General features: G+C 41.3%; 1 protein-coding gene across 1 annotated transcript; it reads right to left on the bottom strand.

Annotated features, from left to right (window-relative positions):
- Positions 1-3,751: 3,751 nt before the first annotated feature.
- misp (mitotic spindle positioning) lies at positions 3,752-18,809 on the bottom strand. Its single transcript, XM_079266977.1, has 5 exons — positions 18,785-18,809; positions 12,566-14,630; positions 4,991-5,253; positions 4,035-4,073; positions 3,752-3,911 (listed from the first exon to the last, which is right to left on the bottom strand). Exons 2-5 carry the CDS (start codon positions 14,508-14,510, stop codon positions 3,822-3,824), a joined length of 2,337 nt encoding a protein of 778 aa, XP_079123103.1. The 5' UTR covers positions 14,511-14,630; positions 18,785-18,809; the 3' UTR covers positions 3,752-3,821.
- Between the last annotated feature and the right edge of the window lie 8,046 nt (positions 18,810-26,855).

The following is a 26,855-nucleotide window of genomic DNA, read 5'->3' as shown; positions in this document are numbered from 1 at the left end:
CAGATAGAAAGGACGGCACCTTATGATCATAAACTCCGCCAGTGGTGAGCAGTGTTTACATACCACAACAGCGTCCCGACACCATGCATCACGGATGTAAGCACATACCCCGAGTCTTTCCTCCTGTAACCAGGACTCTGTCTGCTCGGTAGCATGTGAGCTGCTCCAGTTGCACACAGTCGGGGATGTTGTCATTCAGCCATGTTTCTGTGAAAAGAAGCACGCAGCAGTTCCTCACGTCTCGCTGCGCCGTCCTCAGCAGACGTATGTGATCCATTTTATTGTCCAAGGATCGCACATTAGCCATGATAATGGATGGTATGGCTGGGCGAGTTGGATTAGCCGCTAACCTAGCTCGGATACCCCCGCGCTTGCCCCTCTTCTGCTTCCTCTCACACCGCTTGCGGCGCCTCCTTTCCGGGGGAGGAGTAGCAGTGGAGTTCGGTGTGGTCGCAGGCCGGCGGAGTAATCCGAGCTCCGTGATTGTTTCTGCTTGTGCAGTGTCCAGAGTGTAGTGTAGCTTGTTCCTGCCGATGATTAACAGAACCTGGCGACTGTACTTGCATTCCAACGTAGACAGACGAGATGAAGACGAACAACTTTCGTACAAACATTTAGTAACAGAACAAAACACCACATGGTCGGGACAGAGAGGGGTCGCTGCGTCTACATGCGCCGCCATCTTGGATGGTGAAAAGGAGGTCAAGGAGGATGTAGAAAAGGAGGTCAAATAATCAAAGGTCTCCTGAGATGATAAACTGTAGAAGTGGAGTTGATGTTCGTCAGCTTTTTAATTTCCTCTCTAATCGTTCAGTTTAAAGATCTTTAGATTCTTTTCTGCCTTCGGTTTCTTTATGATTTGAGTTTGCTGGAGTTCTGGATCCCGCGGGGCGTCTGGTTAAACCGACCAATTAGTGTTGAGAGATTAAAGACTTTTGAGATGTTCAGAGTCAGGCACACTGCGGGAGATTTCCCTCTCAGTCTCCAGAGGACACTTTAATAAAATTCTTCAATAAAGCCTCAGCTGTGAACTTGAATTGACCCAGTCCACATGTAGGATCCTTTCAGCAGCTGCATGATGGTTTTTGTGACGAGGTCAGTGCTCAGAAGGAAACGGACGTTTTTTAATTCTCTACATTAAATTAGTTTTTGTCGACTCTCTGGTCTCCGGATTGTTTTAAACTGTGAATGTCATCATGTCGTCCATTTCCCCTGAGTGGAGCTCCCTACAGGCACTTCTTCCTGTTGTTGGGAAGACATTTAATGTAGCTCAAGCGCAAGTTCAGTCAGGAAGACATTCGCTTGTGATCTCTGTCTTTCCTCTCCTTGTAATTACTCTATCAGCTGATTGGGGCATGCACTGTTAAGCAACCAACCAGATTCGGCACACAGTTTCCTTAAGCCAATCAGCGCGTTGCTGTCAAACTTTAAAGTCTTCTCCTCTCTGCTGCTGTCAGTTGTCATTTCAGCGTGAAGCAGATGCAACCCGCCTCCACCCCAGTCGCCTCCAGTCAGCATCACAGTCAGGCTCCTGATGCATCATCAGTGCAGCGACTCCTTTCACCACCACCACCAGTGTCTGGACTCCAGGGGGATTAGGCCTGTTGGACCTCAGTACCTCTACCTCATGATGGTACTTCAGGATGGAGTCCAATCGCCAAAGACTTTGCACTTTTAATATTTGACGCTTGTATAATAAATCATTGTTAAAATATAAAACAAGTCTCACCTGATTGAAATATCAACAGACCGTTTTATTCTACATTTCTGTAAATCAACATGTTTTGATTCTGACTATATAAAAGTATTTCATCAAATATAAATGCAAGCATACAAATAAATCAAAAGGTACAAAACTCTAACAACACTGAACACATCAAAATAAAGACATAAGAACACTCGATATGAACAAACCTATACAAATAAAAGATTACAGATACAATCCATATCTTTACATCTTCCTCCTGTGCATGAGACGGATGTTCTGAATCTGAAGTAATAAAAATAAACTTATATCTTTCAGGACTTTGATGATAGATATTTGAGATCCTCGTCATTATGTTATTATATTACATATTATGACAGCAGAGATTCTCAACTTCTTGACGGATGATTCAGTTTTTTTCTGCTGTAAAGTTTTATTTCCTCTAAAACCGGAGCTCTAAAGAACTCCTGCAGGTTAAACCGGCTCAAACTCACTAGTTTAGCAACATTTAGGCTACAAACAACCCATGATGCAACACTCTCAATTTAAAAACTATATCTGAGGTTATAAACACATAACAAGCACAAACACTTCTAAGATTTAACGAGAAGTTTAGTCTTGTTGATGAAAATCAAACTGAACTGAAACATGAAGACGTTTGATTTTACACGCACACACACACACACACACGCACACGCACACACCGACACACACACACACCCTCTTTATTTCCTGGAGGCGATCCAGTGTGTTGCCATGGCTACGGAAACCAGAAAATGTGTGTGTGTGTTTGAGCTCTTATCTCTACATCAGCCATCAACACTGTTGCCATGGAAACTGCATAATCAGCCTGATGGTGCAGGACATAAGGCAGCGAGTGTGTGTGTATGTGTGTGTGTGCGTGTGTGTGTATATGTACGTGTGTGTATGTGTGTGTGTGTATATGGACGTGTGTGTATGTGTGTGTGTGTATATGTACATGTGTGTGTATGTGTGTGTGTGTGTGTGTGTGTGTGTGTATGTGTATGTGTTTTTATATGCGTGTGTGTGTGTGTTTGTATGTGTGTGTGTGTATATGTACATGTGTGTGTATGTGTGTGTGTGTGTGTGTGTGTGTATGTGTATGTGTTTTTATATGCGTGTGTGTGTGTGTTTGTATGCGTGTGTGTGTGTGTGTAGGTGTGTGTGTATGTGTGTGTGTATATGTACGTGTGTGTGTGTGTGTATGTGTGTGTGTGTGTGTGTATGTGTGTGTGTGTGTGTGTGTATATGTGTATGTGTGTGTATGTGTGTGTAGGTGTGTGTGTGTGTGTGTGTGTATATGTACGTGTGTGTGTATGTGTGTGTGTATATGTACATGTGTGTGTATGTGTGTGTGTATGTGTAGGTGTGTGTGTGTTCATGGTTTTATATATTTTACTTTGGTTGTATTCAGTAAATATTAGTGTTTCGTGTCTCTTGTTCTTTTCTGTTATTAATTAATAAAATGTTACCATGAAAGATTTCTTCATAATTCAGTATTTCAGGTTTTAACGATGGAATCCTTAAATGAATTAAATCTTCTTTATTGGTCAGCAGCTGCTTCTTTAGATTGAAGAAGAAACGTCTTTGAACTGTTGAAATAGAATGTGTTGAAGTACTTTTGATTCGTAGTATTTGAACAACAATCATTTTACATTTCTTAACTTTAACTTTTTTTCAGGAGATGTTTTCTGATTTTTCTTTAATTTCACAAATAGAATTCCCTCGGTGAACGTTTCTGGTATTTAGAATTAATTACCCCCAAATCTCTTATTTTGACAACAGACGGACTGTTTGAAAAATGATTTTTATTCTTTGTGTCATTTTTAGATGCATCAGTTTATAATCATGAAAACAATCTTCAGGTGATCAAAGAAACGTTCACCCTTCATTTCTTATATGAATCAGACACATCACCTCCGTTTGAGGAGCAGCTGGCAGCTTCTTGGACGAGGAGAAGGGACCAATCAGGAGCAGCCTTTTCTTTAGAGTGTTCCAGTTTAAAAGATGAAGGAGAAAATCTGAGAAAAGTCCTGTTAGTGAAGAGACGAACCAGAGGAGTCACTATGTCATCCTGCAGGTCCTGGTCCTGGTCTCACTGGTCCTCCTGATTGGAGAACACTCCGGCCTCCCAGCGCAGAGCACGTTGGTTTTTATGTCGATTGACTCGAGTTGACTCAACAACCTCAAAACAGACAAAACAGAAAGAAAATGAGACAAAAGAGAAATAAGAAAAAGATGTCCGGTTAGCAGCCGGTTAGCAGCCGGTTAGGTTAACTTGTAGTATGAAGGTAAATTAAGTCTGTACCTCGTTATTCACGTCGTCGACCGGCTGAATTCCTGCGTACTGAAAAAAGAAAAACACAGAAGCGATGACGTGTTTTTACATCCGAATTTTGGGACAAATCAATTCGTTTTAAATTATTTTTATTTTTTAATCAATCATTACTCATTTTAAAACAAGCATTCATTAAAATAACATAATAAGTGTTTGTGGGAAAAGTTTGGATCTAAAAATGAACTCTTTAATCAGCCATCATGTCTTAGAGTCTCTACAAACATTTTAACCTTCAAAATAAGACATTGTGTGTTGGAGCCTCTACAAACATTTTAACCTTCAAAACAAGAGCTTGTGTCTTAGAGCCTCTACAAACATTTTAACCTTCAAAATAAGACATTGTGTCTTAGAGCCTCTACAAACATTTTAACCTTCAAAATAAGACATTGTGTCTTAGAGCCTCTACAAACATTTTAAACCTTCAAAATGAGAGCTTGTGTCTTAGAGCCTCTACAAACATTTTAAACCTTCAAAATAAGACCTTGTGTGTTGGAGCCTCTACAAACATTTTAACCTTCAAAACAAGAGCTTGTGTCTTAGAGCCTCTACAAACATTGTAAACTTCAAAATAAGACCTTGTGTGTTGGAGCCTCTACAAACATTTTAACCTTCAAAACAAGAGCTTGTGTCTTAGAGCCTCTACAAACATTTTAACCTTCAAAACAAGAGCTTGTGTCTTAGAGCCTCTACAAACATTTTAACCTTCAAAATAAGACATTTTGTTTTAGAGCCTCTACAAACATTTTAACCTTCAAAACAAGAGCTTGTGTCTTAGAGCCTCTACAAACATTTTAACCTTCAAAATGAGAGCTTGTGTCTTAGAGCCTCTACAAACATTGTAAACTTCAAAATAAGACCTTGTGTGTTGGAGCCTCTACAAACCTTTTAACCTTCAAAATAAGAGCCAGGACATATCGATGACTCACCACGCTCTCCTCCAGCTTCACTCTGACTCGTCTCTCCTTGAAGTCCTGCAGCAGAGTCTCTGTCAGACCTCTGACAAGAGGGGGGGCCGACCGGACCACCGCGGGGGAAGAAAAGGGGGGCGGGTGGGGGGAGGAGGAGCAAGGGGGAGAGGAAGAAGAAGAGGGGGGGGGTGAGGAGGACCAGGGCTGAGCCGTGATGAAGGAGATGGAGGGGAGACGGACGGACGGACGAGGAGACGGAGAGGACACACTGACGGGATGATCTGTAACACAACAGGAAGAACATCATCAATGACACTGTATGTGGCACACTGTGATGTTGATACTCAGTTATATCTATCGATCAAGATGAAACCAACCAGCTTGCTAAACTTCAAGCAGTCTTAAGGACGTAAAAACCTGGATGAACTGCAACTTCCTGATGTTAAACTCAGACTAAAGTGAAGTTATAGTTAGGTTACAGTTTGTATAGTTAGGGCTGGTGCAGGTGGCGAAAAACTAATCTCCAGGTTCACTGTGACATCTATAAAGAGAGACTTCGCAATTATAATTTGGAACTTAGAAATGCAAGGCAGTCATTCTTCTCTGACATCATAACCAAAAACAAGAACAATACACGCGCCTTATTTGCTACCGTCGACAGGCTAACAAACCCTCCAGTGTCGGTAGCTGCTGAGCTCCAATCCACCTGGGCATGCAATCAATTTGCCTCCTTTTTTACTGACAAAATTTAGAAAATTAGACAAGCAGTCAGTGCCTCCACACCAACCACAGGATATGTGTTGTGCCGATCTCTGAATAACATCCATTCAAATATCATGACACAATTTCATTCAATCGACCGTAGAAGCCTAGAAGACATTATACAACATCTGAAGTCATCCTCCTGCTGCTTGGATATTCTACCAACACACTTTTTCAAAAACATTTCAAACTGCATGACCACTGATCTTTTACAAATTGTAAACACATCCCTTCTCTCAGGTGTCTTCCCACAAGCCCTAAAAACTGCAGTTATTAAACCGCTCCTAAAGAAGGTTAGTTTAGACTCCGCAACGCTGAAAAATTATAGGCCAATATCAAACCTCCCATTTTTAAGTAAAATCATTGAAAAGTGGGTTTCCAACAGCTGACCAACTTCTTGGCTGTAAATAACTGCTTTGATGTTTTCCAGTCAGGCTTTCGACAGCACCACAGCACTGAAACTGCTCTTGTTAAGGTTTTCAACGACATCCACTTAAACATAGACAATGGCAGAAGTTCAGTCTCAGTGTTACTAGATCTCAGTGCTGCATTCGACACGGTCGACCATGCCATACTCCTAGAAAGACTAAACATCTGGGTGGGACCCTCTGGCACAGCACTTAACTGGTTTGAATCCTACTTGAAGGGCAGAGAATACTTTGTGTCTGTAGCTGATTACACATCAGAGCTGACTAAAATGACATGTGGTGTTCCCCAAGGTTCAATACTGGGGCCTCTTCTGTTCAACATCTACATGCTTCCACTAGCTCAGATTATGGAAAACAACAAAGTGTGTTATCATAATTATGCAGACGACACACACATCTACATAACTATGTCACCAGGGGACTATAATCCCATACAAGGGCTGGGTAACTGCATTGAACAAACCAACAACTGGATGTGCCAGAATGTTCTTCAATTAAACAAAGATAAAACAGAAGTAATTGTTTTTGGTACCAAGGACGAACAATTGAAAATCACCGCTCAGCTTCAGTCACTGATGTTAAAACCCACAAACCAAGCCAGAAATCTAGGTGTAGTTATGGATTCAGACCTCAACCTGAACAGCCATATCAAGACAATTACAAAATCAGCCTCCTATCACCTGAAGAATATATCAAGGATTAGAGGATTTATGTCTCAACAGGATGTGTAAAACTTGTCCACGCATTTATCTTCAGCAGACTGGACTACTGTAACGGTGTGTTTACAGGTCTCTGTAAAAAGTCCGTCAGAAAGCTGCAGCTGATTCAGAACGCTGCAGCTCGAGTCCTCACTAAGACCAGGAGGGTGGACCACATCACTCCAGTTCTGAGGTCTTTGCACTGGCTTCCTGCCCAACAAAGAATTTACTTTAAAATCCTGCTGTTGGTTTACAAAGCACTGAATGGTTTAGGGCCAAAATACATCTCTGATCTGCTGCTACCTTATGAACCATCCCGACCCCTCAGGTCGTCTGGGACCGGTCGACTATCTGTTCCCAGAGTCAGAACTAAAGATGGAGAAGCAGCGTTCAGTTTTTCTGCTCCACATATCTGGAACAAAGTCCAGAAAGCTGCAGGTCTGCTGAGACCCTCAGCTCATTTAAATCAAGATTGAAGACTTTTCTATTTGCTGCTGCCTTTAATTGAACCACATTCAATTAATATATTAATCAATTTCCTGCATTTCTGCATTTTACTACTGCATTTTATTTCTTACACTGTTTTTTAATTGTTTTTGAAATCTCCTTTTCTTTTGCCTTATGTTTTGATGCTTTTAATGGTTTTATGTGAAGCACTTTGAATTACCTTGTTGTTGAAATGTGCTATACAAATAAACTTTCCTTGCCTAGTATAGTTAGGACTGGATCAGGTTTATAGTTAGGGCTGGTTCAGGTTTATAGTTAAGGCTGGTTCAGGTTTATAGTTAGGACTGGTTCAGGTTTATAGTTAGGGCTGGTTCAGGTTTATAGTTAGGGCTGGTTCAGGTTTATAGTTAGTGCTGGTTCAGGTTTATAGTTAGGGCTGGTTCAGGTTTATAGTTACTGCTGGTTCAGGTTTATAGTTAGGGCTGGTTCAGGTTTATAGTTAGGGCTGGTTCAGGTTTATAGTTAGGGCTGGTTCAGGTTTATAGTTAGTGCTGGTTCAGGTTTATAGTTAGGACTGGATCAGGTTTATAGTTAGGGCTGGTTCAGGTTTATAGTTAGGACTGGTTCAGGTTTATAGTTAGGGCTGGTTCAGGTTTATAGTTAGGGCTGGTTCAGGTTTATAGTTAGTGCTGGTTCAGGTTTATAGTTAGGGCTGGTTCAGGTTTATAGTTAGTGCTGGTTCAGGTTTATAGTTAGGGCTGGTTCAGGTTTATAGTTAGGGCTGGTTCAGGTTTATAGTTAGGGCTGGTTCAGGTTTATAGTTAGTGCTGGTTCAGGTTTATAGTTAGGACTGGATCAGGTTTCTAGTTAGGGCTGGTTCAGGTTTCTAGTTAGTGCTGGTTCAGGTTTATAGTTAGGACTGGATCATGTTTATAGTTAGGGCTGGTTCAGGTTTATAGTTAGTGCTGGTTCAGGTTTATAGTTAGGGCTGGCTCAGGTTTATAGTTAGGACTGGATCAGGTTTATAGTTAGGGCTGGTTCAGGTTTATAGTTAGTGCTGGTTCAGGTTTATAGTTAGGACTGGATCAGGTTTATAGTTAGTGCTGGTTCAGGTTTATAGTTAGTGCTGGTTCAGGTTTATAGTTAGGGCTGGTTCAGGTTTATAGTTAGGGCTGGTTCAGGTTTATAGTTAGTGCTGGTTCAGGTTTATAGTTAGGGCTGGTTCAGGTTTATAGTTAGTGCTGGTTCAGGTTTATAGTTAGGACTGGATCAGGTTTATAGTTAGTGCTGGTTCAGGTTTATAGTTAGTGCTGGTTCAGGTTTATAGTTAGGGCTGGTTCAGGTTTATAGTTAGGGCTGGTTCAGGTTTATAGTTAGTGCTGGTTCAGGTTTATAGTTAGGGCTGGTTCAGGTTTATAGTTAGGGCTGGTTCAGGTTTATAGTTAGTGCTGGTTCAGGTTTATAGTTAGGGCTGGTTCAGGTTTATAGTTAGGGCTGGTTCAGGTTTATAGTTAGTGCTGGTTCAGGTTTATAGTTAGGGCTGGTTCAGGTTTATAGTTAGTGCTGGTTCAGGTTTATAGTTAGGACTGGATCAGGTTTATAGTTAGTGCTGGTTCAGGTTTATAGTTAGTGCTGGTTCAGGTTTATAGTTAGGGCTGGATCAGGTTTATAGTTAGGGCTGGCTGAGGTTTAAATAGTTAGTGCTGGTTCAGGTTTATAGTTAGTGCTGGTTCAGGTTTATAGTTAGGGCTGGTTCAGGTTTATAGTTAGGGCTGGCTGAGGTTTAAATAGTTAGTGCTGGTTCAGGTTTATAGTTAGGGCTGGTTCAGGTCTGCCTTGGACCAGCCCCTAGATAAGCTGATATAGACCTAGACTACTAGAGGACTTCCAGGATACACTGAGCTTCTCTCTCCTCTTCTCTCTCCTTCTGTATGAATTCATGTCTCATTACTGACTTTGCTTCTTCCTCAGTCTTTGTGGTGTGTTCTCTCCTCACAGGTTTACATGGATCCTGGTTTTATCTGGACCCTGGTCCTGCTGAAACACACTGCTATTATCATTATTATTAGTCACATTACTGTTACTATTATCGATACCATTACTGCTTTTGTTATCATTATTCAGTGTGGTTTTGTAGCACAAAGGCAGTAAATCTGGCTGTGCCAAAGCACACTGTATATAATCCATCGGGCTCATCATACTAATAACTAGAAAATTCCTAAATAAATTTTGACAGTGTGGCTTCTCCTGCCCGAAGAAATCGCAATATATACACGCCAATGTTACCGGTAGTGTCATTCAGGTTCAATTGAGAAAGTGCTACTCTCTTTTCTGCATTTTAGATTCATACTCTTGGATTGAAACTTGTATTTGGAGGTATTTGCATGGACTGAACTGGTCCTGCATGGAACTAACTGGTCCTGCATGGACTGAACTGGTCCTGCATGGACTGAACTGGTCCTGCATGGTTTTAAGTGGTTTTGCATGGACTTTACAGGTCTTGCAAGGCAAGGCAAGTTTATTTGTATTGCACATTTCAATAACAAGGTAATTCAAAGTGCTTCACATAAAACCATTAAAAGCATTAAAACATAAGGCAAAAGAAAAGGAGATTTAAGAACATTCATTGCATTAAAACATTAAAAAAAACAGTGTAAGAAATAAAATGCAGTAGTAAAATGCAGAAATGCAGGAAATTGATTAATATATTAATTGAATGTGGTTCAATTAAAGGCAGCAGCAAACAGAAAAGTCTGGACTTGCATGGACGTTACTGGTCATGCTTGGAAGTTACTGGACCTGTATAGAGGTTACTGGTTCTGTATGGACTTCACTGGTCCTGCATGGAATTAACTGGTCCTGCATGGACTGAACTGGTCCTGCATTGATAGATTCTACTGGTCCTGCATGGTTTTAACTGGTTTTGCATGGACGTTACTGGTTCTGCATGGACGTTACTGGTCCTGTATAGAGGTTACTGGTTCTGCATGGACGTTACTGGTCCTGCATGGACGTTACTGGTCCTGCATGGACGTTACTGGTCCTGTATAGAGGTTACTGGTTCTGCATGGACGTTACTGGTTCTGCATGGACGTTAAAGTCAAAGTCAAAGTAGCTTTTATTGTCAATTTCTTGCATGTCAGGACATATAAGGAATCGAAATTACGTTTCCCACTCTCCCACGGTGGAACATAAAAGTGCAAGCACGACACATAAAACACTTCCTAGGCTAGGTAAAGACAGATATCCTAGTTAAAACATATACTGTACTACGATTAAACGTTCAATACACATAAAAACGGGAAAAGTGGGCAATTAATATAATAATTAATATTGTAGGGGCAATTAATATAAGATAATAAAGTGAGCTGGTGCTAAGACAGTTCATTCAATTCAAAGTCCTGAGAGTTTGTTTGTTTTTTGTTTTGTTTTATTTTTTAGGTGTGGGGGGGGGGGGGGGGGGTTAGTCCTGAGAGTATTCCTGGGTGTGGGGGGGGGGGGTCAGCTTCAGCTTCCTGTCAGGCTGGAAGATATGATTGGGGGAGTGAGGGGAGAGAGTTCAGTGTCCTGACAGCTTGGTGGGTGAAGCTGTTCTTTAGTCTGGTGGTGCGGCAGCGGAGGCTCCTGTACCTTCTTCCAGAGGGTAGGAGGCTGAACAGACTATGTGCAGGGTGACTGGTGTCGCTTGCGATTTGAGTGGCTTTCTGGGTGAGGCGGGTGGTGTATGTTTCCTGTAACGAGGGGAGTGGGGCACCGATGATCTTTCCGGCTGTCTTTACAATGCGTTGTAGTTACTGGTCCTGTATAGAGGTTACTGGTTCTGCATGGACGTTACTGGTTCTGCATGGACGTTACTGGTCCTGTATAGAGGTTACTGGTTCTGCATGGACGTTACTGGTTCTGCATGGACGTTACTGGTCCTGCATGGACTTTACTGGTCCTGTATAGAGGTTACTGGTTCTGCATGGACGTTACTGGTCCTGTATAGAGGTTACTGGTTCTGCATGGACGTTACTGGTTCTGCATGGACGTTACTGGTCCTGTATAGAGGTTACTGGTTCTGCATGGACATTACTGGTCCTGCATGGACTTTACTGGTCCTGTATGGGAGTTACTGGTCCTGTATGGACGTTACTGGTTCTGTACTTTCCGAGTGATTCTCAGTTGTCTCGGTCTGATTCGTGACTGTGGTTGGAAACTGGTTTACCAGTTACTGATTGACACAAACTGCAGCTAAACCACCTGAAGCTGCTGGACTTTGGTTGTTCTCTCATTAAGTAACTTAATCTCTCCAGCAAAGTGACACACAGCTGCATCCACACCAGACTCCATTCAGGTTTTACTTTATTCTGTAAACATACTGTTTGTGCTAAAATGTCCTTTCGGGCTGCCGTTTGTTTCAGATAATTCCTTCGAAAATCAACCTGCAGAGAAAGTTTGTATTGATGTCAAAGTTCATGTATCGTTGTAATTTCACTGTGTCAATCAAGACCCAACTAGACTAAATATCCTCTTAACGGAACTTTGTTTGTGAAAATCCTCCATCAAACTGAGTGAGAGAACTGACTTTGTGAGCAATTTGAAGTTTTCACATCATTTACAGTCAGAGTTTGCTCACAGCAGCATCTGGTGGCCGTCGGAGAAACTGCAGCCAGACACTCAGGAAAAATAAAAGCAGATGTGATAACAGAGCTGTCTGCAGGTCCATTTTCATAGAAATCATTTTATTGAATTTAATTGAATCTGCCTGGATGTTAATCGATCAGGATCATTTGAAAATCATCATCAACGATATGAAATCTACCAGAAAACACGGTTTAACTTTTGAAAGAATGAGGAACATAATCTTCCTCAGATAAAAAATTTAATCCACAGAATAAAACATTTCTGCTAAGAAAGGTAATAACAACCTTATGAGTTTCTCATAATTGTTTAAAATGGCATATTATATCATTGTTAAAACATCTTTATGTGTCTTATTGGCATATAATATTATTAATAAGCATCTTATAAGGACTTTTGAAGGCCTTATTATTGATTAACTAACTCTTATTATTACAAGGAGCTAAATATTATGCATCAATCAAGAACAAATTCTAAACTTTGTTTGTTTGGGACTTTTGTTTGTTTTTTTGTAATCAAATGACTCAAAACCAACTGACAGACAGTGAACCTGTGCTTTTGGGACCCCCGGAGGCCTTGGGCCCCTGGTGCCTAGTTTTCTAGATGGTAATCCAGCCTTGATAAAGATTACATACCTGCATTCACAGGTGGGTAGAACTGACGGACTGCCACTTTGGTTGCCTGTTCCAACAGAGGAGCTGGAGAGAAGAACTGTCCATCAGTTTCCACCCTGGACTCCCTCAGCTCCCTGGACTCCCTCAGCTCCTGTTCCCGTCTCAGGGCCTCCTTGATCTCCTTCTCGATGAAATCTGGAGCTTCTTTTCCTCTGGACTGCAGGCCATTGGACTCCAGGTTCTGCCTCCAGGACCAAGGCGTGGTCGCCGTCGTATCATGGCGAGGTGTCGGTGTTGGGGAGGAGAAGTGGGGGGATGAAGAAGTTGTTTGATCTTGGCAGAAACCTCTCTTATCCTGGAACTCTGAGCCCCTCACAGAGACGGAAGAAGGAGCTGAACTCTTTCTGCTGATGTACAACTCAGTTTCTTCGGGGTGTCGATGAGGACAGCATGGCGATGGGAAGACTTTGGCATCTCCAGGTTCAGAATGAGTGCTTCCTTCTGTCCTCTTGTCCTCGTCTTGTTGGTCAAACTCGAGCTCCTGTGGAGGATCTGGACTGTATCGTCCCAGGATCCCTGGCTCCTCCTTCCTCTGGTTCTCTGTCTGGATCTCACGCTGGTTGATGAAGCTCACTCTGTTCTTTTCTTTCGCTTTGACAGGCGTAAGTGGCGACTGTAAACGTTTGGTTTTGATCTCGACCATCTCTGCTCTCCTGTCGCTGAGCTTCAGCCCTCGAGAGCGTCGTAGGTTCTCCTCACGTTCCTGAACCAACCGGATCTCCCTTTCAATCGGGGTCTCACAGTCGCTAGTGGACTTGCAGCTCCAGTTCTCTTGCTGAGTGTCGTCATAGAACGTGCCTTCATCACTGGTGTAGCCGCCGCCCACCTCCACGGTCAGCTCCTCCAGGCCGGAGTCGAGGTCATCGAACACACTGCTCTGCTGACTGAGACTCTCCTCAGTCCGCCACACAGTCACCTTCCTCTCTGGGTGGATCTCATCTTCTTCAGTTGGTATAAAAGTCATTGCATCTTCGCTCACCTCCAAGCTGTCGTATGTTTCCACCTGCTCTGACGAGGAGACATCAGGATCTGGCTGCAGAGACACGTTCAGATGTGTTCTCGAGGACCTCAGAGGGCTGGACAGTGCAGTCAGCCGGTCCTGCTCCATCTTCAGGAACTGTTGTCGGGCAGCGCTAAAGTTGATCTGCTCCTCATCAACAGTCCCGGGCTCAGCAGGGCAGAGAGGTTCTGCTCTGAAGCTGTCGGTACTGTAACTCACGCTGAAACCTGCTATCAGTTTGTTCGTAGATCTGCTCAGATCCAGATCCTCCAATGCACTCAGCTGATCTTTGAATGTTGGGTTCTTCTTCGGCGCTTGGCTGCGAATGATCTCCTTACGAAGCTGCTTCTCCACTTCCTCCCGGACAACTTCGTTGCCCTTCTTCAGATCCACTTTGTACTGTGAGTCTCCATCGCTCTCTGCAAAAAGACTCTCTGGCTTCCTGCTGCTGGTGTAGGTCTGGAGTTTGAATCCTTTCTCCTCCTTCAGGGTCGCCAGCTGAGTCTGCCGCTGCGGTGAGACCATCCAGGCTTCGTTCAGCTTGGCCTCGGGACTCGCCGGATCCTCCACGAAGGAGTAGAAACCGCAGTGAGAGCCCGAGCTGCTGCTGGGACTGCTAGGGTCGCTGGGGCTGCTGGGATGCGACTCGTCGCTGATGCTCCCTCCATCCTGCGACACGGCGACCTGCCGAGCCTGAACTACAACGTGTCTGCACCCGTCACCCTGCTGTGAGGAGACGACCACTGAGGAATGACTATGAGAGACGGAGATGCTGTCGGAGCTGAAGACTGGATCGTTCGGGTCTGGGGACTCGCTCCGTGCTGGGCCGGCGATGGTGCGCAGGTCTGAGGGTTGCAGCAGGGGGGCCAGAGGTTTCAGGACCCAGTTCCTCGGGGTGCTGTCCATGGTTGGAGGCGGTGCTGTGAAGGGAGACGAAGGTTCAGATGGAGGAAGACGCTGAACGGAGCTCAATATTTGGAATCTCTGAGGAGTCAGAACATCCTGACCGGCGACGGAGGAGAGTCTCTGAAACAACGAGAAGACGGTTACAATAGAAGATTAGTTCTTAGGATCGCAACGAATGATGACACATATGAGCACTATGTGCACCTATATGCTGAAATTCACGGTAAACGCATTCAAACGGAACAGATCGGGAGCGAGCGAAGGACTTTGAAAGTTTAACGTGAGACAACATCCGGTTTCTTCAGACGAACATCCGGTTTTCAGAATAAGATGCCAAAAAAGTATGAATTATATTCACATTAAGTATGAAACATGCTGCCTGCAACTCATGAGTTAAAGGGAAATATACATATGATATAAGAATGATATAATATAAGAAATATGATCGCTGCTGTGTGAAGAGAACACTGCTGCTAACAACAACCTGATGTGTTTAAAGTGTTTAAACCAAATGTTATTGACCTTTAGTTCATAGAGCAGCGCTTTAAAATAAAAGTGTGCAATACACTACTTATGAAGTCGTTATTGAACTTTGCCATAACAATGAGATTAATCGTGAGTAATCACAAAAAATCCATCTGATTAATCGCGATTAAATATGTTAATTGTTGCCCAGCACTAGTAATAATATAAAAAGTACAACATGATTTTGATTATGAGAATACACCTGCAAAGCATTGTGGGATTTAGATTCATTCAGATATAATTTGAATAGCAGCGCCGTCTTTAAAATATCATCAAATTTAAAATTGGTCAAATGAAATGATCTTGTCTCTGAGTTTAAGCATAATAATGTATTATTGATTAGAAATGAGGGAGTCCTGGTCCGGTACAGAAATGCCCAAAAGAATAATTTGAAGTAATGGTGAGAGTTCAGTACATTTTCAAGTGAAAATGGAATGTGAGGGCAAACAATCAAATATGAGTCTGTTCCATTTATTACCAGCAGGGCCAATAGTGTCGCTGTAGTTACAACAGCCTTCACTTCAGTTTAATGGGTCACTTTTAATTCAGTAGTGGAAGAAGTATTCAGGTCCTTTACTGAGGTAAAAGTACAAATACCACAGTCTAGAAATACTCTAACATAAGGAAAAGTCCTGCATTCAAAATGTTACTACAGTAAAAAGTATTATCAGCAAAATGTACTCGAAGAATCAAAAGTAAATGTATTCATTGTTCACAAACATCCTCTGAGTGTTCTGTTATTAATAATACATTATATTATATTATTGGATAGTATTACTTCATGTTGTACGCTGTAAACAGACTTTTGATACTTGATGCACTACTTTAAGTACTGCATCATATTCTATAAGTACTCATTTGTTTTGTTTCTGAAATCTTAATCTGAAAAGCCGTCAGATGAATGTCGTGCAGATCGTGTTTTTATTATTATTATTATATAAAATATTTCCCTCTGAGAAGTAGTGCAGTAGAAGTATAAAGTAGCATGAAATGGAAACACTAAAATAGAAGTACCTCAAAATGAATAGTACAGTAGTAGATTGAAAGTACTGCGTTGAACTGTCATCATCAGTTTTGTTTCTGGTTTGGAGGAAATAAATCTGAAGAATGTCAATAAAGTTTATCAGAGCTGAACAATCAGTGATAACAAGGTTTACAGCCGGTAGAGGAAGGAGAGGACACCAGATACACATACATGTACACCAGATACACATACATGTACACCAGATACACATACATGTACACCAGATACACATACATGTACACCAGATACACATACACCAGATACATATACACAAGATACATATACACCAGATACATATACACCAGATATATATACACCAGATACACATACATGTACACCAGATACATATACATGTACACCAGATACACATACATGTACACCAGATACACATACATGTACACCAGATACATATACACAAGATACATATACACCAGATACATATACACCAGATACATATACACCAGATACATATATACCAGATACATATACACCAGATATATATACACCAGATACATATACACCAGATATATATACACAAGATACATATACACCAGATACATATACACCAGATACATGTACACCAGATACACATACATGTACACCAGATACACATACATGTACACCAGATACACATACATGTACACCAGATACACATACATGTACACCAGATACACATACATGTACACCAGATACACATACATGTACACCAGATACACATACATATACACCAGATACACATACATGTACACCAGATACATATACATGTACACCAGATACACATACATGTACACCAGATACACATACATGTACACCAGATACACATACATATACACCAGATACACATACATGTACACCAGATACACATACATGTACACCAGATACATATACATATACACCAGATACATATACACCAGATACACATACATGTACACCAGATACATATACATATACACCAGATACATATACATATACACCAGATACATATACATATACACCAGATACACATACATGTACACCAGATACACATACATGTACACCAGATACACATACATATACACCAGATACATATACATATACACCAGATACACATACATGTACACCAGATACACATACATGTACACCAGATACACATACATGTACACCAGATACACATACATGTACACCAGATACACATACATATACACCAGATACATATACATATACACCAGATACATATACATATACACCAGATACACATACATGTACACCAGATACACATACATGTACACCAGATACACATACATGTACACCAGATACACATACATATACACCAGATACATATACATATACACCAGATACATATACATATACACCAGATACACATACATGTACACCAGATACACATACATGTACACCAGATACATATACATATACACCAGATACACATACATATACACCAGATACACATACATGTACACCAGATACATATACATGTACACCAGATACACATACATGTACACCAGATACACATACATGTACACCAGATACACATACATGTACACCAGATACACATACATGTACACCAGATACACATACATGTACACCAGATACATGTACACCAGATACATATACACCAGATACACATACACCAGATACACATACATGTACACCAGATACACATACATGTACACCAGATACACATACATGTACACCAGATACACATACATGTACACCAGATACACATACATGTACACCAGATACACATACATGTACACCAGATACACATACATGTACACCAGATACACATACATGTACACCAGATACACATACATGTACACCAGATACATATACACCAGATATATATACACCAGTTACATATACATATACACAAGATATATATATATATATGTACATGAGATAGTTATATATACATGATATAGTTATAAGTACAGGAGATAGTTTGTACATGAGATATTTATATATTCATAACATATTTATATAAAACAAGGTGAGTTGAGGTATAACTGAATGAAATCCGAAATAAAAGTTTCTGGGTGAGGAGTCACTCGTTCATCTCTAGTTATGATGTTGATGTGAAACAACTCTTCAGTTTTAAAGGTTCATAAAGTTTACATTGTCTTATCTTCTGAGACTGAGAGCAGAATACTTTAGAGCCCATCAGATGTTCCAATGAGTTTCAATGTTTCAGTTAGAAGTCAGCATTAGTTCAGTGTGTCAGAGATAAACTCTCCCTCCTGCAGTCAGCTGATAACAGCAGCAGGCAGGAGGTGAGAGGTCTGTGTGTCAGAAGCAACCTGCTTAACATGTGAAGGAGTGCAAGATGTCTCCTGTAGCACCGCACCAGGGTGATGTGATGAGCCGCTCATACCATGTATATATATACACACACCACTTACCCAAGAAACCTTTTTAAACTGTTCGAGTTCACATTATTTGTCTCTATTCTGTTCTGTAATAAGGTTCTTTAATGTTGTTTTAAGGCAGACAGTCTGAAGTTTATACAAAACATAAACTACTCATCATAAGTTATATTTCCTACAGAATAAAACATTCCATTGACATTACGATAGTTACAGGTTGTGAAGCTGTGGTCAAACATTCCTTTCTTAACAGGTTCCTTGTTTGTTTTGATATACATACATACAGTCCATAAATTACAGTTACTGGTTTTGAATAATGATAATTTAGTTCTTAGATTTTTAGATATTGAAGCAGTTTTTCTCACCTGAGATCAGCTTCCTGTCAGCAGCAGAAACTCTCAGACAAGATAATAACTGACGTAAAGTGACAAAGTTCAGCTTCTATCTCCGATCAGAGACCACCCACCACACAACAGGCCCCGCCCACCCTGACCCACACAGACACACAACCACACCCCCATACATACGCGTTAGTACTTTTATACTTGTGATGACCCTCACTGGCATTATTTTCTCCTTTTAACTGTTCATGAAACAAACAACCTTTTATTTATCTATTAAAAATATTTTATAACATTTTTTATGCAGCAATTCCTTTAATCCAAACTAATTTCTGTCCTCAGAATGCAGCATAATTTAATTGTCCTTGTTGTACGCTTGTTAAATTGTGTATCATTTGAGATATTTATAGTAATCTAATGTATTTATTTGCAGTTCCACATGTAGTTTATTCTCCGAATTCTTTTTGGTGAGCTGCTGCCCTCTGGTGGTCACATACAGACTATCAGGGGTTAAATTATATCACTGTTTGTTTGTGAGTTAAAGTGAGAGTGAGATTTAAAGTGAGATTTAAAGTGAGAGTGAGATTAAAAGTGAGATTTAAAGTGAGTGAGATTTAAAGTGAGATTTAAAGTGAGCATTAAAGTGAGATTTAAAGTGAGAGTGAGATTTAAAGTGAGAGTGAGATTTAAAGTGAGATTTAAAGTGAGAGTGAGATTTAAAGTGAGAGTGAGATTTAAAGTGAGATTTAAAGTAAACTTTAAAGTGAGATTTAAAGTGAGATTTAAAGTGAGAGTGAGATTAAAAGTGAGATTTAAAGTGAGTGAGATTTAAAGTGAGATTTAAAGTGAGCGTTAAAGTGAGATTTAAAGTGAGAGTGAGATTTAAAGTGAGATTTAAAGTAAGCTTTAAAGTGAGATTTAAAGTGAGCGTTAAAGTGAGATTTAAAGTGAGAGTGAGATTTAAAGTGAGATTTAAAGTAAGCTTTAAAGTGAGATTTAAAGTGAGATTTAAAGTGAGCGTTAAAGTGAGATTTAAAGTGAGAGTGAGATTTAAAGTGAGATTTAAAGTAAGCTTTAAAGTGAGATTTAAAGTGAGATTTAAAGTGAGCGTTAAAGTGAGAGTTAGATTTAAAGTGAGAGTTAATGTGAGATTTCAAGTGAGCGTTAAAGTGAGAGTAAGATTGCAAGTGAGATTTCAAGTGAGCGTTAAAGTGAGAGTGAGATTTAAAGTGAGATTTAAAGTGAGTTAGATTTAAAGTGAGATTTAAAGTGAGTGTTAAAGTGAGAGTGAGATTTAAAGTGAGATTTAAAGTGAGCGTTAAAGTGAGATTTAAAGTGAGATTTAAAGTGAGCGTTAAAGTGAGAGTTAGATTTCAAGTGAGATTTCAAGTAAGATTTAAAGTGAGCATTATAGTGAGAGTGAGATTTAAAGTGAGAGTTAATGTGAGATTTCAAGTGAGCGTTAAAGTGAGAGTGAGATTTAAAGTGAGATTTAATGTGAGATTTAAAGTGAGCGTTAAAGTGAGAGTGAGATTTAAAGTGAGATTTAAAGTGAGATTTAAAGTGAGAGTGAGATTCACATTGAGATTTAACATGAGCGTTAAAGTGAGAGTGAGATTTAAAGTGAGAGTGAGATTTAAAGTGAGATTTAAAGTGAGATTTAAAGTGAGATTTAAAGTGAGATTTAATGTGAGAGTGAGATTTAAAGTGAGATTTAAAGTGAGCGTTAAAGTGAGAGTTATGCTGCGTTCACACCGGACGCGTTGATTTTTTGACGCGCGTCGAGATTACATACAAAGTCGATGCACAGATGCAATGAGACTGGTCTACCGCGATTTTGCGATGGCGCGGCGCGTTGGACGCGTTTTTGCGTTGGATGCCGCAAAATCGCCAACGCGCGAGTTGAAATTTTTAAACTTCTGCGAAATAATCGCGTGACGCTGTGGCGCGATAGCCTATCAGCGTTGAGTTGCTCCCCCTGTCATCACTGACTCCCTGCCGTTGTTGAGTCAGGAAATAAATCCTGTAGCCGTCTGTGTTCACCCAGAGCTCTACGATACCTCATATCAACAGAGACCGGACCAAACTATGTGTATGCATGTGTGTGTGTAAACCATACGGTACAAACAATGAATAGACGCTGCCGTATTTACGTCTACGTGACGTTATTGAGTGCTGGTGGAGCTGCTACGATGTTAGCATAGCCTAGCACCGATCCATCAGAGCTCCATTGAGAAGACAAGTAGCCTACAAATCGGCATCATTACGTAGTTATTTCGGAGTCCCTTTTTGTCAGTTTATTTTCCGTTAAATCACAGCCAAATCAGTTTATTTAGTGTTCCTACAGCTGTAGTAAACAGCGACCGGTGGCTTGCTAGACACAGTGAATACAGCTCGATGAAATCCACGGAGCTCCTCTGAACAATATTATGAACCAGACATGACGGCGTTTGGCATTCCGACGTTTGAGGGACTTCCACAACACATACAAAGCAGCAATTGTCCTTATTCCTTTCATGGTTGACAGCGGAAAGAAATGACGGCCAGGTGAACGGCTTCCAGTCGATAAACCACGCCCCCTCTCCGGCGCTACGAGATTTTGCGCGTTTGGTGTGAACATGACCGGCGGCGCGTTGGATGCGTTTTTGCGGTGCGTCAAAAAATCAACGCGTTTGGTGGGAACGCAGCATTAGATTTCAAGTGAGATTTAAAGTGAGCGTTAAAGTGAGCGTTAAAGTGAGCGTTAAAGTGAGAGTGAGATTTAAAGTGAGATTTAAAGTGAGAGTGAGATTTAATGTGAGATTTAAAGTGAGCGTTAAAGTGAGAGTGAGATTAAAAGTGAGATTTAATGTGAGATTTAAAGTGAGAGTGAGATTTAATGTGAGATTTCAAGTGAGATTTAAAGTGAGCGTTAAAGTGAGAGTGAGATTTAAAGTGAGATTTAAAGTGAGAGTGAGATTTAATGTGAGATTTCAAGTGAGATTTAAAGTGAGCGTTAAAGTGAGAGTGAGATTTAAAGTGAGATTTAAAGTGAGAGTGAGATTTAAAGTGAGAGTTAATGTGAGATTTAAAGTGCTTAAGGCAATTCTTCCTTTTATTCTGTCTAAGAGAGGGTTGATTGAGTGGTGAACTGCAGTTCTTCTGTCATCAAACTTTTCTCATGTATCTCAGTGAGAGATATTCAGTATAGGTATTTGGATAAGTTCATTGTTGTGTTCAAGGGTAAAAATTGAATTGTGTTGGTTGTGTTGATCTTTGTTCATGCTATCTGTATAAATCTGAAGATATATTTATCTATCACAGTCAATAGCCCTCCCTTTCGTGCCGTCTACTGTGCGTTGGCAAGACGCCCAGATGTGTGTGCGCAACTGAAGGTTTGTAGTACATGAGTAAAGGTGAGATCTCTCCCCACCCTCCTGTTTGGCTCCGTAGAGGTGATTGTTGGCTGAACGCCCACACATTGTTGAGTGACAGCCTGTAGTTGCACACGCCATCATACATACAGACATTGATCATAGTATGTTCCTAAAGAACCTGAAGTGAATAAATTCAATATCCTCCATTGTCGTACAAACTATTTCAAGTTAATAAAAGCAATCTTATTATTTGTCACAATAAACATTACAACTGTAACCGGTATAAATGTATAAGTAGCATAATCATTTAAACCAGAATTAACGAGAATAAACTTAGACTTTTTGATTTGGAATTTTGCGAGGTTGTGAGTTTAAATTTTAAATAAATTTAAATATAATAAAAATGAGTGTGACACCAGTAGCTATCGTGGGGTTCAAAAACCCAGAGCATGCAAAAGATGTCCAGAGACTCTCAGAGAAATGGGCAAAACGCACCAAAGCACTAGATCCATCCTGGCCAAAAGACGACACATTTGATGTGGGTTTGTGTGAGGAAATGGAACTAAGAATCAAGGATTACAAACCAAAAGATAAAAGCAAGAAACGGCTGCACAAAAGAGAACTAGAACTAGTAACAATTAAACTGTTTAAGGTTGAAGGTCAACGCTACAGGAAAAATGTAAGAAACGGGTTAGGTGAACTAAAAGAAAGAAAAGCAAAAATAGACAAAATGTAACAGCTGCAGGCCTATTCGAATTTATCCATCAATTGCAGGAACTGTTAACATTAATGGCGACTTCGAAGTTAAAGACAACAATGAGTCTCTAATGACGCACCAAACTCCCCCACAGAGTGACCCGAACAGGTTATCCAGCCTCAAACTCGATCTGACCCCAACATCAAAAATAGAAGATCAACCCCCAAAACACTGCAGCACTGGACGAAAAGGGAAAGCAACAAAAGCATTATAAATATTAGATTGTTATCGGGACGAAATGAGACCGTAGGGAGAGAAGGAGGAGAGACACACTGGCTGGATATGGACCAGCATGGAAGGGGAGAACAGAGAGACTCGAGAGGCGATGTAATTCAGACCATAATCAATGAGATGGAGGAGGAAGTAGATGAATGTCACAACCATGCGAGTGCCGGGATCAAACAGTTAGAGAGGCAGATAGAGAAGAGCCACAGGGAGGTTTGTGAGAAGAGGGGGGCAGAAGGAGGAATAGTAGGAGCGACAGTGGGACTAGCAGGGGCAAACAAAGAGGGGGGAATAAAGGGCAAAGCTTATGATCTGAGATCCAGACCCAACATACACCCACCAGACAGGTATGGGCAGTATCCCATTTTGATAAGAGGATCTCAGGGGCATTATACACCTTGGCAAACACTCAACCTTGCAGGACTGATTTCCAGGCTGCCTGGCAGTCATGAGGGGCTGGTAAGTGGATCAAGGCTTTTGAGGAGGAAACGGTCGGGAAAATGTTAGTCTTGGGAGACATTAAGGCCGTGTGGGCACAGAGTCTTGGAGTATCCACTATGGAAAATATTTTACGCAATAGCGGAAGTACTTGGATGTCCAGTCCTATGGCAGACGGAACTGAGCTCAATGCATACAGAGCTGAGTTATGGGTGGCCTTGAGGGGGGAGTACCCTACCAAAATAGATCCCAAATCATTAAAGGGGGAGCCTCTGGCAGAGACTGAGAATGCAGCTGCATATATTAATAAACAGCTGAAAAGATGGAAGCAAGAGACAGAGGAAGAGGCCGAGAGCAGCCCTGTCTTAATGACTTTGTTCAGGAATGCAGTTGTTGAAGCCCTGCCAACTCCGGTGCAGAGCAGACTGGAGGATGTGGTGGGACTGACTTCAATGCCTCACCGACAATTCCGTGATCACGTGGTGCACGCGATTGAAAGATATAGGAAGGATGAGGAGAAAACTAAAGAACAAGAGAGGAGTCTGCAGCGAAAATTAGCACAGCTACAACTCACTGACTTACAAAACAAAAACAAAATAAAGACCCAAGCGCCAATGGTAAATGACACTACTATCTATGCAATGCCAACTGCACCTGATGCACAACCATCACTCGTGCAGCCACCCGCTGTTGTCAATGTTTATTCACAACAGCCAAACCCACAAGAACGAGATGGGCAATGAGACCTTTTGCTCGCCCTCGCTGGGAAGGTCAAAGAGGACCACCTTCTTTCCAGAATGGACAACGACATCCCCCACAGAGGGAGTGCTGGGGGTGTGGAGACACAGGCCATTTCCGAGACAATTGTCCGAGATCACGACCAGGCACAGAGTGGAGAGAGGGGGGTCGTGGGTCTCAGTCCATGCAACGTGGGGGTAGAGGTCCTGTAAATCCATGGGCAGGTCCAAAATATGGTTACTAGGGGTGCCCAGAGAATCCTAACGGGGAGGGTCAGCATCCAATTATCACCGTAGGAGCTGATAAAGAACCCATGCTACAGGTTCAATTAGAAGGCAGGCCAACACCGATGATGGTCGACACTGGAGCTACTTATACATGCGTAAGTCCAGAATATGCCACACACCTCCCCTTGTCAGGCAAATTTGTTAAGACAGTAGGATTCTCGGGAATGACACAAATGATTCCAATAACAGCTCCAGTGAGACCAACAACTGAAGGTGGTGAAACTAAAATTCCAATTTTAGTATCTGATCAAACTCCAATCAATTTGTTGGGAAGGGATGCACTGTGTAAATTACAAATAAAAGTCTGGTGTTCACCAGGTGGAGTATATGTTGATAGGTCTGGATTGGATTTTCAAATGTACACACAATCAGAATGTGCAAAAGTCTATTGGCTGGGTGATGTTACAGAACCAATAACAAATTTATTCAGCCAATGGGAAAACTTAATTCGAGCCCAAATCCAGAAGCAAAGCAACCACTATCTGACTATCATTGCACAATGTTCTATGATGCATCATACAGTGCAGTATTCGAGAAAAAATGGGATGAGAAAACAAAAAATGTGACTGTTGAGTTGATAACACAGGATATTGTAGTAGGCCAACAGGGGGCGGCACTGAGCGTGCAACCAAATTCATTCATTTCAGAGTGGTACGCTGTACCAGAGTTGGTTCCACATATCACCCTATTGGTGAATGAACCGTTTGAATCAAAAGACCTCGGTCCAATGATGCATGTTGCTACACAGGTTGAGTGGCAAGAAACAGACAACCCACTAATATTTTCGTCACGTGATAATAAGATGATCTAAATCCTTTGTGGAATATCTATGATGGCAAAACCGCAGGTAGTAACAATTCCAACATGAAAAACATTACGAACTAAAAGTGAAGAGAGTAAAAACACTTTTATGGAAGACATGTTGACGCATGTGCCAGAGCAAGTGTGGTCGAAACATGACAATGATGTAGGGTTGGTAAAGTCTGCCAATCCTGTAAAAATTGAATGAAGGCCAAATGTGAAACTGCCTTATCGACCACAATATCCGCTAAAACCAGAAGCTGAAGAAGGTATAAGTAAGACAATTGAAGGTCTGATAAACGCAGGAGTGTTGGTTGAGACGTACAGCGCCTGCAACACTCCCATACTACCAGTGCCAAAAAACGACAAATCAAAATATCGACTTGTGCATGACTTGTAAATGATGTAGTACAAGATTGGCCAGCAGAGGTGCCAAATCCACATGCTCTCCTCACGAACGTGACACATGATGCAACATGTTTTACAGTAATTGATTTGTGCTCAGCATTCTTCAGTATTCCATTGGCTGAAGACTCTCGACATCTTTTTGCCTTTACATACAGAGGACGAAAACTCAGTTACACACGTATTCCACAGGGCCACAGCTAGCCGAATTAAAAGCATTGACTGAGGCATGCAGACTCGCTCAAGGCAGAGTCGCAAACATTTACACTGACAGCCAGTATGCACTAGGCGTCACACAACTCTTTGGAGCATTGTGGAAACAGAGAGGTTTCAGAAAAACAGACGGAAGTCCAACACAGCATGAGAAACAGATAATGGACGGGGAATCCCCGGTAGGCCGATGGGGTTTTGGCCCGGTCCAATACCGGCCCACGTCCATTACTAACCGCCGTCGCTCTGAGATCGCCGACCCCGACTATATTCTATGCTTCACAGAACACGTTACATTGACTCTAATACTTAAAGTCAATAATCGCTGACTGATATTCATACTACTCCTCGCGATCTGTATTCACACTCATGGTTTCCATCTGTGAGCCGGCAGCAGCCCTACACACACACACACACACACACACACACAATCACACTCCCAGCATGCAATCTGCCCTAAAGAGGCGGGTCTATGAAGCAGTTGAGCCAATGATGCTTTAATGCTGATTAAAGATATAAATGAGTGACATACAGTTTAGCCAATCAGCGTCCTCAAATAGATTCAGCTTGGGGCCAGAATCTATTCTGCCCCAAGGAGGCATCTCAGCATCTCAGCATAAAGACGAGAGCCTGAACTTTGTTGAAAGTACATACACGTCCAAAAAACACCACGTCACATGTTTTATTATCTGTCCAAACTGTCACTATAAATAGAAGGTATTGCAATCAGATATTTCTACATTCACATATATTCAAAGTCATGATTCATATAGTCTGTGTACAAGTATTATAGCGTAAATACATAGTTTGATCTTAGACGTTGCATCTAATGAATACCGATATATTGTTCCATATTTTGCAGAAACTAAAATGTGTGA

Source organism: Melanostigma gelatinosum (genome assembly GCF_949748355.1).
Source record: "Melanostigma gelatinosum genome assembly, chromosome: 4".
NCBI lineage: Eukaryota > Metazoa > Chordata > Actinopteri > Perciformes > Zoarcidae > Melanostigma > Melanostigma gelatinosum.
Note: the sequence above shows the minus strand (reverse complement) of the source record. Positions and strands in the feature narration are given on the sequence as shown.

What these genes read in the sequence shown, in the direction of transcription:
- misp (XM_079266977.1), bottom strand. Translation starts at nt 14,510, where the DNA reads ATGGACAGCACCCCGAGGAACTGGGTCCTGAAACCTCTGGCCCCCCTG. An exon ending in TGAAGCTGGAGGAGAGCGTG is followed by an intron (nt 4,074 to 4,990) that starts GTGAGTCATCGA and finishes TTCTTTTTTCAG; the next exon opens with TACGCAGGAATTCAGCCGGT. An exon ending in TCGACGACGTGAATAACGAG is followed by an intron (nt 3,912 to 4,034) that starts GTACAGACTTAA and finishes GTCTGTTTTGAG; the next exon opens with GTTGTTGAGTCAACTCGAGT.